The 19,974-nt window shown below is 46.3% G+C and overlaps 1 protein-coding gene across 1 annotated transcript in view; it reads left to right on the top strand.

Moving 5' to 3' along the window:
* Nucleotides 1-19,974, top strand: part of dlgap2a (discs, large (Drosophila) homolog-associated protein 2a) — a 118,449-nt gene that overhangs the window by 48,988 nt on the left and 49,487 nt on the right. The window contains exons 3-4 of the mRNA XM_076161684.1: nucleotides 7,878-7,944; nucleotides 9,277-9,287. Coding sequence (XP_076017799.1) covers nucleotides 7,878-7,944; nucleotides 9,277-9,287 — 78 coding nt within the window. The remainder of the gene's footprint in view (nucleotides 1-7,877; nucleotides 7,945-9,276; nucleotides 9,288-19,974) is intronic.

Below are 19,974 nucleotides of genomic sequence, written 5' to 3'. Positions count from 1 at the left end.
ATTTTCTCTCTCAAAATGGCCGGTGAGGAAACAGTTGTCAAAGCGGCAATAAAGTATAAAGACACTCGTACCTCTGCCAAGGCCAAACAATGAAACAGTGTTAGTGTATCCCACATGGGATGGACCTGAATTGTCCTGCATCCGGCCCTGGACCCAGATGGACCCAAAAGTTGAATGGGTTGTTCTGTGGGTCATGCCTCACCGTTCCGCCAAGTTTTGTCATAAAGGGCTCTTCTGTGTGTGTGCGTGGGTGTGCGTGTGTCCCCCGCATGCATAACTCGGACAGCTGCTGATCACATTGGGCTTGAAATTTTTAGCAGTAGAATGGGAATGTGTGTGGCCCGGTGCTCCTGGGAGACGATCTGGAGTGTATCCTCAAATATACAGAAACAAGTTCAATCAGTGAGTATTTAAGATTTGTCTAAAGTAATTATCTGCTCATGATTATAATGATATTGACTTATAATTACAAATGAAACCCTGGACTTCCAGGTTTTGTTATCGGTGGCCTGAGCTGGTTGTTTGTTGTTGGTACATTGAAATAGAGCAAAAGAGACGCAGGAGCACAGCCAGCCATTACATTTATTGATTGTTAGTAATAACTGTTCTGGGACGTTAACCCCGGATTTGACTTATCTAATTCATTACATGTATAGCTAAAGGCAAATTCTAATGATTTCTGTATGTGGAAGTGGGATTTGTAGGGGGAAACATGTTGTGTGTTTCCCACCTGAGGGGATTTCGCTCTGACATTTACAAGGATGAGTCACTGGAACACACACACACCAACACTGTATAATAATGTCAATGTGCAGAAACGTGACTTCACAGCTTCATTATCGTGTGATTATCATGAACCAATATTCACCGAGAACAATTCCAACTGCGGTTACAGCTTCAATCTTTAGTTTTGCCAGTTTTAGTATCTGATATTTTTCTCACATTGCTCTTTCACATAATAACTGATACACTTTACAGCTTCATCTGTCAGGTCCATCAGTTCCGTCACACTCCGGCATCACCCAACCTCTGGTGCATGTGGGCAGGGATAGGTAGACTGACAGCTGACCGCACAAATGCACACACACACACACACACACACACACACACGAGATGAGGCTTTGTCAGTTTTAGACGTGTTGAGACGTGACGGCGATGGGACGGAGACAGAGGCTACAGTCTGCTCCGTCAGCGGGGGGTCAGCATGGTCATCTGAGGGGCGAGCGCTGCCTGATAGATGCTCCAATAAGACAGAGGGCCGCTGGGGCGTGAAGGAGGCCATCAATATCCTCTCCACGCAGCTCTCGCTCCGCCGACCTATCTTGTACTCCCCTCTCTTTCTCTTCTGCCCTCCATTTTTACTCTCCCTTCTGACCCCACCCTATTTGTCCTTCTCAGCTTTCCTCGTCTCATCCTCGCTGTCACGCAGGTTAACAGCAGAAAATCATTCACACACCGACTCAAATCTGCAGCAAAATATTTATCTCTCTCCCCTGTCCTCTCTCTAACTCCCCTCCTATAAATCTCAGCTGCGTCCCTCTGGGTTTATAGTGGTGTTTTACCTCCTCTGCGCTTTAACAGACCTCTGCTCCCTCCATCCTCCCAAATCTGTTTCCTCTGTCTGTGCTTTGCCTCCTCTCATCACCATCAGGCGGTAATGTGTGGGGTGCAGGGACCAACTGGGGGAACAAACTGCTAAACGAAATGTTGCTCCACGTGCACAAGAACAAGCAGCGTTAACACAACCGGACTACCTAGAGATGCAAACGCTTTGTTAGGATACAAATATGCACGTGTTGCTGCATATTAGTGTTCACAGGAGTGTGTGCTGTGCTGTACGAGCTCAATACTGCATATTCCATACAGATTGGTAAAGCATACGTTTTTCTTTTACTGCATAGCAATTTTCATAGTTGGCGATGTCCCGACTACTCTGTTTTTCTGAGGGTTTTGCTGAAATGCAGGCTGAGTGGAACTTATTTGAAGAATGACAAAAGCAAAGTAACTGAATAAGAGCTTCTGGTGAAATCAGGATGATTGCAGAGTCAAGCCTGCTTTTACATTTGACAACAGGACAGATGTAAACATTTCACAGGCACACTTCGTGTCTGAATCATTGGATCGTGTATCTGATAGTGTCCCTTTACCTCATGGTTACTAAAATGTTAGCTGGAATAGGAACAATCTCTGTACCCGTATGAGCTCATCCCCCCTCCCATAGTAATACCTAACAATCTGAAAGAAGACAGTGAGAGAATCACACTTTCCGGTGTGTCAAAAAGCTCCTGTAACCCCCAGAGGACTCGTTCAGAGTTAATGATGTCACTCTTACTCTCTTACCACCCATATCCTCGGTGATTTCTTCACACCGTGATCACCTGATGGAGGACACATGTATGGGTGATGGAGGGGTGAGAATAGCTTCTTTCTCCCAGGGGAGAGCTACTTTAGTCCTGCTGTGGTCTGCAGTCCCCAGCCCCCATTTTCTAACCATCTGGAGAGTCCTGGCTGTGACAGTCACAGCCGTAGCAAGAATGTGTGTGTTGATTATCGTTACGAGGAGAGCGATGTCCACAGGTGTCGCCTATTAGCCCGTCGTACCAAATCTCCTTCTAGTACAGGAATTAATCTTTATTAATTGCAAAGAAAGAGGCACCAAGACTTTCAGAGACTCTCCCACTGTGCTACAATGTGTTTACACACTATTTGCCTCGGGCGTGATTGTCCTCACACACATCGCATGCAGAGATTTCCTGAGTAGGTGGGGGTCGTTGTTGACATGCGACGGCCCTTTTTAGCCGCCGCAAAGTGACAGCGTTTGTAAATGAAGGTCGTGTTCGGCTCAGATCCCTGCAGTAGCGTCACACTGAGTCGCTGCTTCAACCAGGAGCTGGATAAAGGCCTCTTCAAGCCGTTTGTTCTCGCTCAACCTTGTTTTGTCGCTCACACATATGGAAAACTCTTTGTGCTGGCGGTTTCATACCTTCCGTGATAATGATCGCTTCAAACTGTTGACTAACGCTGGTTCTCTTCCACGATGGAGGTACATTTAGATGTACATTTTCACGAAAACAATCTTGTAGCTGCCAACTTCCTTTCTTAACCCTCCCACAACCAGCAACCACTTAGCTGACCAAGTCGTCTCTCCTGATTATCGTCCAAGATTCCCGGTCTATGGACCCGTCCCTGTTCCTTTACTAATTTTTTAATCAACCTGATGGTGGCACTGTAACAACATCAGTCACATTTAGTCAATAACCTGTTACATGTAGTTGTACCCTAAGATGGGTGTTGTGAATGTGTGTGTCTCTTTCAATTAATAAATGAAGTAGTACCGACTGTAACATTCATTCCAATTCATGTTAGGTTTTACAGTGATTTGATGAATCCATTACATAAAAGCTGAGTGTGTGCAGTATTTCACTGTGACTATGTGCTGTCTCAGAGGCAAAGGTCTTCCTCCTTGTAAACACTTAATGTTCATTCAGTAAGTATGAAATTATATGAGCCAAAGACCGCAGTCACTGTGATTCATAGCTGTTGACCTCATAAAGTGTTATCAGGTCTGTATGTGTTGTGTATGCACAGACAATCGGAGTGTATGTGCGATCATGTACACTCACTGTGTGTGTGTGTGTGTGTGTGTGTGTGTGTGTGTGTGACAAAGCAAGTCTACTTAGCCCGAGTGCAGGCAGGCAGGCAGAGCTTATCCTACCCGGAATGATGAGCACAGTGTCTTCTCTGAGAAGTGTGTGTTCAGCTCCCAGAGGAGGCCGCCTGCACCCATGGGAGCCATCAGAGGACGGAGTGTGAACTGACATCGGTGATGGTCCACACAGATGAGCACAGAGGCTGAGGTCGGTTTGTTGTTCTTGTTCAGGCTCAGAGGTCACAGCATAGGTGCATGTTTGTACACAAACACCTGTTGAAACACACATCACTGGGAACCTCCTGTTATTGACTTCCTGTTCACCCAATGCAAACAAACAAGTCTTTGATTTGTTTGGTTTGTGTCTTCACAAAACCACATGCAGGCGAGGAAGCGAAGAGTGCTTATGATAGACGCCGCTGGAGCGAAGCCCAAGTCAGGAGGAAAGTGTGAGTGTGAGTGCTTGAACAGGAATTTTGGTGCCATCACACCCTGGATGCACAATTCTCACGGCCCGTCTCACCTCGCTTATATAGGCGTGTGTGCGAAAGATGCCTGTGAAAGAGCCAGGAACAGTCCTAGCACGAGCTAATTAGCCCCAGAGAGAGAGAGAGAGAGAGATGTGAGCGAGCTGTGCTGTTATGAAGACGAAGGCTTTAATTATGGACGGATGGATTATCAGATGAAGGCTGTGGATTTGTCCTGCTTGTATGTTGTGTTTGGAGATGAAGACTGATACCAGAGGGTAGCACAGGCCACACACACACACACACACACACACACACACACACGCACACGTTGAATATAAACAAACCATCCCTTGTTGTGTGCAATGACAAAAGCTTTGTTGATTATTCTGAAGCCCTTTGTGAGACAGTGTTGCTGTTTTGTTGAGCTCTACTTTATGAAGTCATATTGCGTAGAGTGGATATTGTGTCGCATAATGTTCCCCCCTATAGACATGATAACACACACCTTCACTCCACGTGCACTCTTACTACATTCTCCTCCTCCTTCTGTCTGTCATACTGTGCACCTGAGCTCTCTCTCTCTCTCTCTCTCTCTCTCTCTCTCTCTCTCTCTCTCTCTCTCTCTCTCTCTCACTCCCTCTTTTTCCTCTTCATACGAGATGATTGTGCTGTTCAGGCAGTTGCTTGGAAACCCTTTCAGTCTGTTAGGTTGCATAAACAAAACACTCCATTTGGCCTTAGCTGCGTATGCTAACAAGGCCGCAGGATGTGAGTGTTTGCCTTGAGTATGAACTGTTACCAACACTGTACACAACATGACTCTCACCGTGGGAACGCTGCACTCGTGTTGTAGTTTTAGTTCTTTAAGATACTTAAGGATACAAAACCTGCTGACTCATTCTATATGTCTCTTGTGCGATTAAAGTATAGGTGGAGGAGTAAATGTTGTGAAGATGTGTTACACACGTGCTAATAGCTTCATTTGCTTATGATAGGAAGAAACACCCAGGGAGGAAATGTACAGAATGCTTCAGCTGATTGTAAGCTGATAGATCGATTACATCACATAATCACTAACAGGCTTTATGAGGATTTCAATCTGATTAAGATGATTTGGCGCCGTCATCTGATTAAAAGTCTAACATGCATGAAAACCAACAGTGTCTGATTTCTTTGTAGCTTAGTCTGTTTTAATATTATGGTCACATTTCCTCTCCTCTGTCTTAAAGCAGAAGTGTAATAAGTTTATCTAATGACTGAAGCCTGACAGCCGCTTTACACCTGCGACTGGGAAGCAAATGAGATTTAGCCGGGAACAGTTCCGCATACTGTAAAAGCCGAATGATCCAGATCAATATGGGCTCCACACAGGCAAATTCAGAGTGCTTTAAATTTAAATTGGCAGTAGAAAGTAACAGAGCCAATTGCTTTGACTCTGTGGGATTAAAGTGTGGAGACTGGGAGGTACAAAAACAAACACTAATTAAACCAGTAAATTCTCTCCAGGCCTCAGCTGTCTGACACACACACCCAGTACCACAGAACCCCCGCCCCCCCACCCACCCACCAACCGCAGCACTTCCCTGGATTACTACTTTAACATTTCGCTGTGAAGCCGGCGTTCCAAACTAGCATAACTCCCTCCTCTTATCAGCGGAGTTACAGCGCAGTGCACTCGATTTTGCAAAGTGACAATAACAGCTGGAACTCCACAGTGGAATTTTCTTTAAAGTCCTTTAACACTGTAGGGTGTTTGCACTGTTCTCTGGTCTGTCTGCAGTACGAGCATGCAGCATCATCCAACACACAGAGAGAGAGAAACTGAAAAATATAAAAACGAGCCAGCAGGAGGGCAGAGAACTAAATCTGTGTGCAGTGCTGCCACAGCTGGATGCATCCACAGATGTTTACCTCATCACAGCCAAACATCCTGATCACAAGAGCTGGCTTTTATGGATAATGAGCTCCACTTATGGCCAGCGGTGGAAGACGTAATCAGGAAAAAGTATCCATACCAGGGTGGGAACACACTCTGCTACAAGTATAAGCAGCAAGGACTCATAGGGAAGAAGAGTTCAGCTTACAGCAGCAACACACTCCGGCTGAAGGTCTGTAAAGTGTCTCAGGTGAACCGAGGCGTCATGGAGCTCAAACAAGGCTGGTTCTCACTCTTAAGCTATTTTTCACCCTGCGGCATTTGCACCTGGATTTAAGGTGCGATCAGGTTCAGCATCTAGAGGGGGAAGAACACATGCAGGGTGTAAAAGAACGCGCGCACACACACACAGGTTAGGCTCAGAGTGCAATCTCATCAGCTGTACCTGTTAGAAAAGTTATTTTGAGTCGTGAGATGCAACTTTGCTGCAGCAGGAGGGTGAACAGCAGCAGACCAGAGACCCAGAGGCCTGCTGGGATCTGATCACAAGGCTGCCAGAATCCAGACCAGAAGGCATAATAATGAAAGCCTGAACCTCCTTTACTGACTTACTTAAGGTCAGGTGCTTGACTCTTTTTCAACTTAGATGAGTGACAGAACCTTGAGATACTGAGGTTGTAAAATGACAAGAGGAGGATTGAGAGAGGAGTCAATAGAGTGTTAGAATGAAGATGTAGGAGTCAAAGGCGCCTGGGCAGCAGCAGCAGGAGCAGCAGGCAGTGTGGTGATGCGAGGGCGGCGGGAGCGCTGACACATCGCCTCCTGCCCCAGACTGACAGCCACAACTAAAGCTTTAAACCTGTTCCTCCCTTCATTCATCCTCCAACCTGCCAGGCTCTCGCTGGCCCTGAGCGAGGTCGCCGGGGAACGAGGATGGAGAGGGGGAAGCGACAAGTGGCAGCACTTCAGCATCATGAAGCGTTTAATGGACGTCAGTGTGTGTGTGTGTGTGTGTGTGTGTGTGTGTGTATGAATGCAGTGCTTTAGAAAACAACCCAAGGAAAATAGAGTAAATCTTCAGTCCAAGGTTGCTGCTGCACTGATCCAATTAAAAACTAATCAGCCATTATTAGATGAAGAAGAGGTGGCGGACCCGTCCCGTTAAACCCTCATGGCCTCTTTTGGCCTCGCTGATCAGGAAAGACAGAAACGCTCAAATAACACCGCACTTTCAAAAGCGACACCCAGAGGATCTCAGGCTTGTTTTCATGGCTCGATGTCTGTCACCATAAAAACAAACCCCTTTAATATCCCTGTTTGCTTTATATGAGTAATTCTGGAAAGCTGCAGCCTTCTGGGAAAGACGGATGCTTCATTAACTGGAACATTACATATTGGCAGTGTGTTGTGTTATGTTGGGAGTAAGGACAGGATGCTTACATTAAACACACACGCATGTTTCATTACACCTGAGCTGAGCTGAAGGAGCCTCATGTCAATAACAAATATCATCATTTACAATCATAAAGCAAGGTTTCTTTCCACTCGGATTCCATTTGAGTTCCTTCCAGGTTTGCTGCTTCGTGTTTACGGCATCTTCGCGTTCATGACAGTGATAAATGGCCGCAATATGATTTCTCATCTTGTTTCTGTAGACGTCGTCCTCTGCATCATTTAGTCTTCTCATGCAGCTGCACGGGCCTGATGGTGGCATTATGCGGGGGGTTGGGGTTGGGGGGGGGGGGGGGGTCTGTTCTCTTTCCTGTCCTCAGCTCTGCTCTTTACCTGGAGGCAGGCCACATGTTTGTCCTCACGCACGTCTATGTTCACATGTGTGTTGTCTCTATTAATGTCCTGTTGTCTCTCTTTGGTCCTTGTTTAGAATCACAGTGCACACTGTGTGGTGAACCAGAAGGTGAGTGGGCCTTGTCGTTCCCGAAAAGCTCTCAGTCATCGTCATCTCTCTCCCCGGCTTGTTGTTTGCCATGTGGGGCGGGCTGAGCGGGGGCGACGCTTCTGCTCTGTTCTTCAGTCTTCATCTCAGCCAGGCAGCAGTGGGGGGACACAGTTTATGTTCCACAAGTTTAAGTTCCACACAATATAAAGCTCCTGTGATCTCCTGTATGTACACTGGACTGCAGAACTCCAGGAGGCAAATATTGTTCTGCACTCAGTCCTTTGGGTAATTCCTGCTGACTTGATTTGATTGGCTGATAGCATGAAGGCTGAATGACATGGAATGCTGAGTAACCATACTTCTCTCTGCTCTCTCTCCATCTTATCAACTTCTACCATTTGAGTGTGTGTGTGTGTGTGTGTGTGTGTGTGTGTGTGTGTGTGTGTGTGTGTGTGTGTGTGTGTGTGTGTGTGTGTGTGTGTGTGTGTGTGTGTGTGTGTGTGTGTCTGTGTCTGTGTGTGTGTCTGTGTGTGTGTGTGTGTGATTCATGCTTAAAAGCTGCTCTTCTAATCTCCGGCCTCTTCCCGTGGAACTGACAACCCCTCGCCCTCCGTCTTCCTCTCTCGAAGCGTTTCCTCCAGGCCGTCTCCATCCCTCCCTCCCTCTGCATGGATTATCCTCATTGAGTCGTGATCGTTGCCTTCCAGTCCTTCTCCGCAGCTTTAACTCTTCATCATTGCTCACTTGTCTCATTTCTTGTGCCTTGTGTAAACAGTGTGGTTTTACCGACCATCTGAAATGACCAGAATTGACCTGTAAACACACACACACACACACACACACACACGCAGGAGTCGCTGACAGGCCAGTATGCATGCTTTGCGTTGGTATTGAGAGGCAACGAGAAAACCTGTCGGCGAAATCCATTGACAGTGACAGATGTGATATTTCCCCCTGGACTTAACCTTGTCCAGGAATCAGCCTCAGCCTCTCAGGCCAATGAGCATTATTCTATGTCTGAAAAATCAATGGTGTGTTCTCTCTGCTTTGCTTGATTGGATTAAGATGTAATCAAATCGAGCGCGATAACTGTGCGCCTGTGACCTTCCCGTCGAGACGGGGAAGAAAGGCCCAAGGCGGGGACAGGGAACATGTGTGTATGTGTGTGTGTGTGTGTGTGTGTGTGTGTGTGTGTCTAACTGGACCGAAGGGAAGTCCAGAGGTGTCCTCATGCAGTCCATGCAGCAGAGGTCATGAGGGCCACTGAGCTGCAGGGAAGATCTTGACATCCCAGAGAGAGCGCATCCCTGGAAACAGGGGGAGAGACAGGGGGATAACATGGAGCGTGTGTGTGTGTGTGTGATGAGCAGGAGGAGGAGGTCAGAGAAGACAGAGGTGGAGGGAGAGCGAGATCTTTTCCTCCTGTCTTTCAGCAGATTGGTGAGCACAGTGCAACCTGCCGCACTTCAAGCACACACACACACACACACACACACACGCACGCACACACTCATTTAAAAGCACCATCTTCTCAGGTGAAATGTGCCGTGTGACAAGACGCTATTAAGTAATTATAATCATGGGTTTGTCCCAGAAAAGGAAAAGGAACTGTGAAGGTTCTAAAGAATTACAAATTGCTGGTGATGCATAATAGGGACAGGTGATAATGTAACAGTTTGTAGATGTGTTGAATTAGTTATTCTAGGTAGAAGCTCGGTGCTCCACTTAACTCACACACTGAAAAGAAATGTGTCTGAATATTCGGAATGTTTTCATGTGTGAATGAGGTCTGTAGGTTAAAGTATGCAGAAGTACCTAACTGCCCCACAAACATCCATGCTGCTCCCCCTTTTGTCCTGTCGGGGTTTATTTCACATCATCGCCCTGACAACACCCCATTCCTTACTTATCCTCTTTAATAATAGGAAGCAGTTACTGTCAAGGAAGCGACATTACTGAAAGTCTTAAATGAGAGGATTCACCTTCAACCAGCCGCAGAACTCCAAACCCTCACATCCTTGAAGAAGGTTGAAATGATGGAGTTGACATCAGTCTCATTTTGCTTTAGTGATGCAGAGACTTTGAGTCAAAGTAAGTAAGTAAGTAAGTAAGTAAGTAAGTAAGTAAGAGCTCCATCCTCCACCTGAAGCATCCTCTGTTTATTCAGTGACAGACAATGATGCAAGACGCAGCGTTTCATCATTAACCCAACCTTCACCCAGACCGTGAACCTGTTTGCAAGGGAACAAAAGTAAGAGAAGGGCTGAGAAAGGAGAGAGACGGAGTTGATGGGTGCTCTACGTGATGGAGTGTGTGTGTGTGTGTGAGTGTGTGTGTGGGAGGGTGGAGAGCAGGAGGAGCGATATTTGCCAAATGAACACACATAGCAGAGCAGAAGACAGATAATTAGACAGAAGGTGAGAGCAAAAGCTTGACAAGGTAAAGGGTAGCGTCAGGCGCAGAGTGATCATTTGGAGTAAGTCCCGTACACACTCCCTACACATCTCACCAATTAGAGAGATGGAAGCATGTAAGAGTCTCGGCCAGTGCGCAGGACTTTTAACAAGGGGGTTTTCTGTCTCCAGCATCGACTCCTGTTTCAGCCGCAGCTCTAATTTGTGTCAGATGTAGTGACAAATGTTTTTTTCTTCACATTGCTGCATTATATCCTGCATAAATTCCTTATTTAATGAGGAAATTAGCCACCGGTCTAAACAAACATCACGCCTGCGTAGCTTCACTGCAAACATGAATTTGCAGCTTTTTATTCCTGCACATTTAACCCGGATCTGTAAATCACCGCATTTACATTTAACGACATCGTAACGTCGTGGGCAGGACGGAGTTTGGGGGTTTTATTGACAAACTGTATCGCGTTTCCCAGCAAATGCCACTGAATGAATGTGATGGCGGCTGAACATCTGCGACTACACAGGAAGCTGATGTACTGAATGTTGATCATCTTCTCACACACACACACACGCTGACTACCTGGGCAGAAGGAGACCTGCTAACTAGGTTTCCTTAGAGCTCCTCCAGTCCTGCTGGGGTGGACGTATAGATAATAACATTAGACCCTAATGCATATCCCCCCCTCCCCCCCCCCCCCCTCTGTGCCCGGAAACATCGTCCTATATTGAATTGGGCAGCATGGATTTTTAATTTTCAGAAACCCATTTATATTGTCCTGTATGGTGACGAGACGTGCAAGACGTGTGTGTGCCAGGCTGCAGGACAAGGTCAGTGTCCCATAGAGGCAGGACGTGTGTGTGTGTGTGAGTGTGAGGGGGGTACTGATGCTCTGTGCCGCTCAGACGCTCACCTGCCTTGGTAACATACTCTCTGTTCCTGCAGAGTCCAAACTGGCTCTGCTTCTTTCAGTTGATAAAAAATGGAGCAAACCATTGTTGCTTTGGGGAGCACACACACTCAGCACTGCGTTAGGAAGCAAAGTAAAATATGTGCTTCAGTCGCAATCACAGCGGCTGTGAGGACACGATGCTGACACTTTGCAAGGCTGCGGTTTTTCCAGTTCACGGCCTCGGATCATGTGGGGCGTTGGGGCATTTCCACAGCTGCTGGGTTTAGTTTGTAGCCGATACTCACTAACGTGGATCAATCACGCCATCGACAAAGGAGAAATGAAGGAATCCTGTGAATACTTGAAGTTTGTACAGATTGAGGGATCGCAGTCCGAGCTAAGGACAACATTTACAACCACTGCAAACACATCTGGGTCTAGTTTGTTTGAGCGCCCTGATCTCCAGGCCCAAATGAAGGAATGGTATGTTTGTGGTGCAAACATGATCCAAACTTGTTCTGAACAAATTACAAAAGGCATCGTATTGATCTCTTGATTGATCTGTAAGCAGAATGTCCCAGGCCGCGCACGCGCACACACACACACACACACACACACACACACACACACACACACACACACACACACGCTTTACTACACCTTTGATTACCCACCGCAAATCAAACAGATGCTGTGAGAAGGTCGTAACATTTCACGCTGACTTGCTGAAGGTGATGGTGTCATTGTATGAAGCTCGATACACACTCTGCTCTCTCAGCACGTCATCTTAGCATAATGAGAATCAGTCCGTGCTTTTTCTAAGTCTAAGCTGTCTGATGGCATAGTTTTCCTCAGCACACGGCCCAAATCATGTGGACCACTAGGAAACTATCCCAATTCTGTCGGTGTTCCAAACTATGAATTATCCCATAGTAAACTTCCTGTTTTCCACTTCTTTCCCAATACCTTTTAACCAATGAGCAGAGGGAACATTCTCAGATGACTTGTAGATTTTGGGTCACTTGGATTTGTCTTTATATACACATCACATCCCTCACCAAACCAAAGCAGAGGTGTCAGTGTGTGTCAGTCTGTCAGTCCAGCTGCAGCTGCAGCCTCTTACAGCCCTGGGATCCCAACACCTTTCACTGGCTTAGTGTCTCTCTGAGGAGCAGCAAAGCAAAGCAGCAGCTTTATGTCGCAGCCATGAGAGAGAGAGAGAGAGAGAGAGAGCGAGAGAGAGAGAAAATACATCATCTTAAATTGCCTGCAGCTGCCCAGTGAAGTGGGATTAAGCAAACATGTTATTTAAAATTGCGAGTAAGGTTTTTCTTCCCAACTGCATCTCGCTGCTTTGAGTTTATCATCAAGTGAGTTGCTTCATGTACACACACACATGAACACACACTATTCTCCTTCTTTCTGTCCTTTGCAAACATAGAACACTAACCCTACCTCTCATTGTCATTCTGCAGGCGTTGACACATTGTTTTTTTCACATTTTTCCTCCCTGACCTTGATCTTCTCGCACTTGCAACACATTCTAAAGGAATTTAAATGGAGTTATGTACGTGACACCCAAGATCTTATCAGGCAGTGTACTGAAGGAGATCGCTGGTATGCTTCATATATAACATACCATCTAATCCAGCCAGACAACGTTCTCTTTACATCCCCGTCTCTCTGTTTCATAAATGTAGAGTGAGGCGGCCCGGCGTTCCCGATGTGAATCTGAGCCTCAGCTGCGTGTGTATGCTTGTGTTTCCCAGGTGAGCTGCTGTCCAGGTTTGGCTATAATGGATGCTGAGGAACACACACACACACACACACACACACACACACACACACACACACACACACACACACACACACACACACACACACACACACACACACACACAAACACAAACAGTGGCCTGGCACAGCGAGAGGAAAGCTTGACGCCACTCCAGGCAGAGACGGACGAGCAGCAGAAACAGAGAGGAGAGTTAGATTGAACTCAGAGGAAGAGGAGGAGGATGTCAAGGAGCAGCTTTTTTTTAAACCTCTCTGATATGACTCATTTTAAAATACAACAGCGACCTCGCGTCTGTTTCTGGCAACAGAGTGACTCACAGATGAATTCATCCTTTAAATATTTTGTGCCGTTATCGCCCATGAGCCGAGTCCGACTCGGTGTACATGCAATTACATGAGAGTGAGACTTCTGAGTGCTTTGCTGAGTCTAACTTTACTGTAGCTCCTGTGGTTTTATTGGGCTTTTGGGGTGAATACAAGAGCAACTGGCCATCAGCATGCAAATAGTGTCATTAGGAGGAGAGCACCCAGGGGCTCTGCTATAAATTGGTTGGGCCGGGTGTCATCGCTCAGCTGCTGGTACAGAGATCATCCATCAGTCAACCTTCTGCTCCGCGTGATAACAGAAGCAGTGAAACGCTGTAGTGGTCATATGAAGGCATGAGTTTATGTGTGGAAACCTGGACGGAATCTTTTCAGGATTTGTTTCTGCTTCACTTGAAGGCCTGGCGAGGCTTGAGAGACATGTCAGTGCCGCTCACATGGCAGGGACAGATGGAGAATATGCTCCAGGAATGAGAAGCAGTGAAGTACAGATCTGCGGACGCACAAACACACAACACGTCCGGGCTGCTATCAGGGTTCTGATTGAAAAGCAGAGGAAAAGTGGAAAATTGTGGCTGCGGCTTTGGAAGCAATATCATATTTCTTGTAGACGATCCACCACAATCTACATTCTGACACAAAGAGAAGGGAAAGAGAGGTCGTGCAGCTGAAGAATCGTGCTTCATTCCACATCTTTTATAGCTTAGATGTGGAATTGTTTGTGATTTGAGGCTTTAGAGAGGTAATGTCTTCATCTGAACTCTCCACTGATCAGTCCACAACATGCAAGCTGCTGGCATCTTAAACCCTGGTGACCAAGTTGATTTTGACAGATAACTAAAGTCACAGTTGAAGGCCAACATCAAATCTTTCTATCAAACATCCATGAAAATGGCTTGAACAGTCAGAAATCTATCATTTTCACATTTATCTTCAGGTAGAGAATGATCCGCAGCCCCTTCATGATGATGATGATGATGATGATGATACTGTGTAATCTGTGTATATGACTGCACCCTGTTATTTAATTGTCTCTCTCGTCGCCTCGGTGTGTCTCTCTCTCTCGTTTGCTATGTCTGGATCCTGAATCTAAATCAGTCCCATCACACCGTGTACTGCAGCATAGAGACGACTGCAGACTAATGTGCAACACCGTCGCATCAACAGGCAGCATTTAGTCCGTGTTGAGGACGAGGCTCGTCTTTTTATCAGCGTTTATGTTTTCTGCTCTATCTGACCATGGCAGCAGCTTAAGGCCACAGCATATAAGCGCCTCTCTCTCTCTCTCTGTGCTCTTCTTTATGTGAGCCTGGCCCCTGTATCGCATTGCTGTGGTCATCACTTGCCTCTGTGCTGAGGTCGTCTCCCTCCAGGCTCTGCTTCTTTCTTCAAAGCTCCTTATTAAAACCCCAAACGTGGCCTCAGGGAGCCTCGTGCTGCCCCACTCCTCCAAACTCTCAAACACACACACACACACACACACACACACACACACACACACACACACACACACACACACACACACACACACACACACACAAAGTAAAAGGCTTGAATTTCTCCTCACTTCGTTCCAACTAGTCAGGCGTGAACTCTTCAGAATTTTCAGTGACGAGAACCAATTACTGTAATAAGACTCCCATAATTCCCCCGGTGAAGCGCCAGTGTCATCATTTCCGATCATTTTCCTGCCCTTTTCTCTTTACTCAACCTTTGCTTATGTGATCAAGGCCCCCGTGTGCAAGCAGCTCCATAGTAATTAATCATCACTTTGCCAAAGGATGACAACGTAGAGATGCAAAGCGATTACAGAGCTCTGCAAATTCGCCGTATTCAAGCTCCGCATCGGTGTTTGATAATAATCAAAGTTTATTGCCGCACTTTTTATTCATGGAAGCTCGGCGGATGCATCGCTTGCCTAGCCAAGCGTTGGACAGGGCGGGAGATATGGGATGATGCACTGGCCTGCTACTGAACCGCGACTACACTCTTGCTATGAATAGGCTTAATGCACTCAGAAGAAGGGAATGCGAGAGTACAAGACTGATGGTTTGTGTCATCCAGCGGCTTTGGGTGAATCATGAGCAGCCTGATTCAACAATCTGAGTTTCCCCGTGTAATGTTTCACTTTTCCTGCCGGGACGGTCGTCTCAGTCCCCCCATCTGTCTTCTTTTGTTTGTGTAGGTTGAGGAATGAAAGGTTGATTCATTTCAATTGAGCTGATTGGGCTTCAGATCAGGATTTCACCCTCTTTTCTGTTGGCTTGTTAGTTTCTCTCAATTAACTTAATCCAGTGTGTTGATCCCACAATATACTATGAACCGATGAAGATTCAGATGAGGATCCAGATCTGGCAGGTCTTTATGTAATGGAGACCTGGGAGGAACATATTCAGTAGCATGCAGATGGTTTTCATGTATCTTCTCTTGTTTTCAGGGACAGATCCAGTAGAACATTATCTTTGTTATGGTGCATTGTTTACAACTTCATATACTGAACCAGCCTGAGGTCACTGAGAAGCACAAATCCATTTACATACCAGGGTGCCTCAGTCCTCCACCCCCTGTGACTCTAATTCACCGTAACCTGGGAGATAATAAATGCAACACAGGCGTTCTTCTGTAGGACATAGGGGCTGTATATATATTTTTCATTTTTTTTACTCAATTCAAGGTTGTTCTGCTTTGATTCCCAAGCACGACTTCCCCCCTCTGCATTGTTCCTCTCTAGCTCACTGGCCTGCACCAAAATCACATTATCATGCTCTGCAACCACTTCATTTGGGTTGATATTTGGCTCGATAGCGGCAGGGAAAGACATCGATACGCTGATCTGCAGGGTTCTTGAACGCACCGCAGCCAGCAGGGAAAGGGGTTATTTTTTTCCTTTATCTTCCATTTCACTCCTAATGACACAAGACACATCTTCTCGCCCTGGAGGAAACCTATTACAACATAAAGAATACAGGCTTTCATGCCACTCACGGTCGGCCAAACAACGTGTTTCATATGATTACTAAAGATTACTCTGGCTTCATGTGCGTCCGGTCCGTAGGAACGTGGGGTTTAGTACTTCAGTGACCGGTCTATCGGCAGCCGTATTAGCTATTAACCTCAGTGCAGCTCAGGTGAACACAAAACGAGTTGAGCAATCCAGAGATTTCCCACTGGTCTCCCATTCATTGCCTCCAGTCCAGCTAAGACCTTGTAGCGACACAACACACACACGCATTCCCAAAGGACTGAAAGTTTAGCAAGGAAAACTGAATGACACCGGAGAAATGATATTTCTATTACCTCTGACAAAACTGGACCTGCAGAACGTTCCTGAAACCCAACATAACGATGCAGGTACCCATTCCCTAAAACCCATCTCAAGGCTTTCATGATCATGGGGGGAACGTTCTTCATTTTGAGTCTCAAAAATGAGTGTAGGTTAACAAATGCTCCTGCCCTCTATTAACCACTCACACAAACGTCTTATGAGGCCAATATTTACGTTTGCAGTTAGATTCTAAATGACACACACCTGCACTAACATGTGGTTTTTAATTGTGTGTAAAATTCAACCCAACTCGCAATCCCAGCTAGGGATGTTAAATTTAGTTTGGCTGCCATTCTTCAGCTTTGCAGAGTGTTTCCTATCGTTGCTGACAAACAGGTGCAGTTTAATTTTGAACAACTCTCCATTCCCCCCCTCTCATATTTGTGCTGTCATAGGTACAGAAGAGCCAAAAAGCTGAGCCACTTTTCTGTCATTTGGCAGGTGCACAAACCTGCTGTGTGGTCTGTTAACACAGGATTCACCATCCGCAGCTTCTCCATAAACATGGACCCAATAGTGCTCATAGAGAACGCTTGTATTCTCTAAAAACGATGTTTATGCTCCAGCACCAGAATGCAGTTCCTATATTTTGTGTCTGATGATGTCATTGACCTGTTCAGAGACAACTAGTATATTTTCTGTCTCTGTCTTCATCACTCTTTCTTATTAATTACACGCAGCACTACCAACACAAACATCCAACACTCCCACTCTATTCCATTTCCGACAGCCCTGTCTGTGAGACTCGGAGGTGCCGCCCGAGTGCTGGAGACACTCACACTTGTCACTGCTAAAAATAGCCCACATGTCCCACACTCCCCCATCCTGTTCTTCTAAGGGTAAACACATGCCCAAAGACACGGAACAAAAATAAGGGGGTGAGGAGCGATGCTGGCGGCACGAAATGCTGGAGGGCCTCTGTCATTATTCTCTGCCTCTCTCTCTCTCTCTCTCTCTCTCTCTCTCTCTCTCTCTCTCTCTCTCTCTCTCCACCCTGTAACGTTTGACTCATCCGGGATTCTGATTCTTATTCGCTTGCAATCATGACTTTTCTGCCCACTCAAATTTTGGGCAGGTTTGTGTGAGTTAGTTCTTTAATTAGGTCTTAGTTCTGAAGTGTTGGACGTTGGGATTGGCGATGCACATGTAGAAAGCCTCTTGATGCCTCTCAGGGGATCGTTTGGTTTATGTCGTGATGATCCTTAACTGGTGATTGTTGTCAAAAGTGGCGCGGCAGGATGAGAGCTCAAATTGCTCCTTTTTTCTCCCGGAAATTATTTCTGAAATGAAGAAAGTAAGAGCCTGTTATTGTCGCTGACCGTGTTCAATCATAGTGCGTCCTGTGGCAAGCTCACCTCTACACACAATAGCCAGCCCCCTTTGACTGTGACAACCAGAGTGTGTTTGACGTGGCAGTAATCCAAGATCAGAGGGGTTAATAGCCTGTACTTTGTTCTGACCACTAGGGCCACGCTTCCCCTCATAACCAGCTCAGGGCCCCGGCCAGTCAGCCTGGACCTCAGGAAACATTCATTCCTTTCCCAGCCTCACTGAAGGTCACCGAGGGTTAATCTTCATGGCAGGAAGCTTGGCTGAGGATCTGTGGATGATGGATGTGTGCCATGGCTCACGGCACTCCATCGGAAGCGTTGTAGCGAGATGTAATTCGTTCATTACCTGCACATGAGCCACCTTACTTGTGACCCGGGGGTCTGCGATGACGCGGTTGCAGGTGGAATTAAGAGTATCCTGTATTCCAGTAAATCCAAAATGACTCAGATCTTGCCATTTTTATAGTGTGTGCGCTGTCTTTTTGCAGCAGCGGGGGTCGCTCCCTCTGACTGGGGTGAAGTGCTTTCCAAAGCGTAAACTAGATACTCAACCTGGGATCACGCTGACACACTGCACTCTCCAACAACCGGCCCCACTTGGCGCTAATTCTAAAAAACAAACAATCCATCATTGTCGGTTGTGTGGGCACTTTTGTACAGGTAAAGCAACATGTGGCATTTCCTCCCCGGCACCCAACAGTCCTCTGTAAACTGTTAAGCCTCCCCCATGGCGACCACTTACCTGACCCACTTCTGACTGGGCTCCAAACGCATCCGCAATACCAACGACTGAACACCAGGAGACGGCTGAGCATTTTGAGGGCTGTCTGGGTGAGAGAGAGCAATGTTTCTTTTATTCTTCCTCGATTTCTTTCTGCCTGCTTGCCTTTCTTTCTTCTCTTTCTTCTAACAATCCACTTCTTCACGGTGTTGTGCTTGTGGGAGGACCTAAATTTAAAGGCTGCAGTTGCTGCCGCCCACTAGAATTTGGTAAATTTTTCCTCCTAATCAGCAGCCTGAGGTGTGAGGAGGTGAGGTGTGGAGGCTGGTTGATGGTTGTGTTCCTCCCACGCCCATTTGTTTCTGCCATGCAGTGAGATTTAGTGTTAGAAAAACCACTTAGGATCCTGCACGGTTTATTTGCTCGGGTAAGAACGGATCGAAATGCATAAATTGCTCTGTAGCGCCCCCTACTGATTCAATCTGATGGGAAAGACTTTACGGGGTGGGGGATTAGTACCTCAACTGTCAATCATGTTAAACTCACGTTCTCAGGTGGGAGGAGTTGAACCAAGCCACCATCTGACAGACTGCTGCTTTAATCCAAGTTAATGTAATTTGAAATTGTACTTCTCTGTAGTATCCAGATAAAATCCACATCATTAAAGTAAAACTGCAGCCATTTGATGTAGAAACAGTCTTTCTAACTCATAACTCCATTTTATGATGTGGTAAGATAATAAAAAGAGCCACGGGAGACATTGTGACCCTTGACCCTCAGACCTTTCTCAGTCTTATGACACACTCACTCTAATTAGTCCCAGCACACTTCCCTCCTCCTGTAAATGTTACAGCCTCAGTCAGTGTTCCTCTGGATGTTTAGCAAAGCGCTGGCGTGCTCACTAAGAGCACACAACGTTAATAACTCAACTTAATGAGTTATTATCTATTCCTCTTATCAGACTGACAGAACCTGTGGCTTCATCAGAGTGCAGTCTGAGGTGGATCACTATCAATTAAATCCCAACCTCTCATTGTTCACGTCCAGGCTGCATTAAAGTACGACAAGTCAAACATAATTAGGTATTAAATTGTATTAAATTGACCGTCAAGTGAAACAGATTCCCAGCATGTTTCTTATATTCCCTGTTAATTCATGCAAAACAACATTAATCCATCAGAAGTGTTCCCGGCTGCACGCTTCACCTAGACTCACCTTGGCCCGTGGTAATTCACCCTTTTCATTGGCTTTCATATGACTGAGTGATCTGCGACAGTACTGCT

Source organism: Genypterus blacodes, unplaced genomic scaffold (assembly GCF_046128005.1).
Source record: "Genypterus blacodes isolate CSIRO-AG114 ecotype Tasmania unplaced genomic scaffold, CSIRO-AGI_Gbla_v1 ptg000112l_1, whole genome shotgun sequence".
In the NCBI taxonomy this organism is placed as follows: Eukaryota; Metazoa; Chordata; class Actinopteri; order Ophidiiformes; family Ophidiidae; genus Genypterus; species Genypterus blacodes.
Note: the sequence above shows the minus strand (reverse complement) of the source record. Positions and strands in the feature narration are given on the sequence as shown.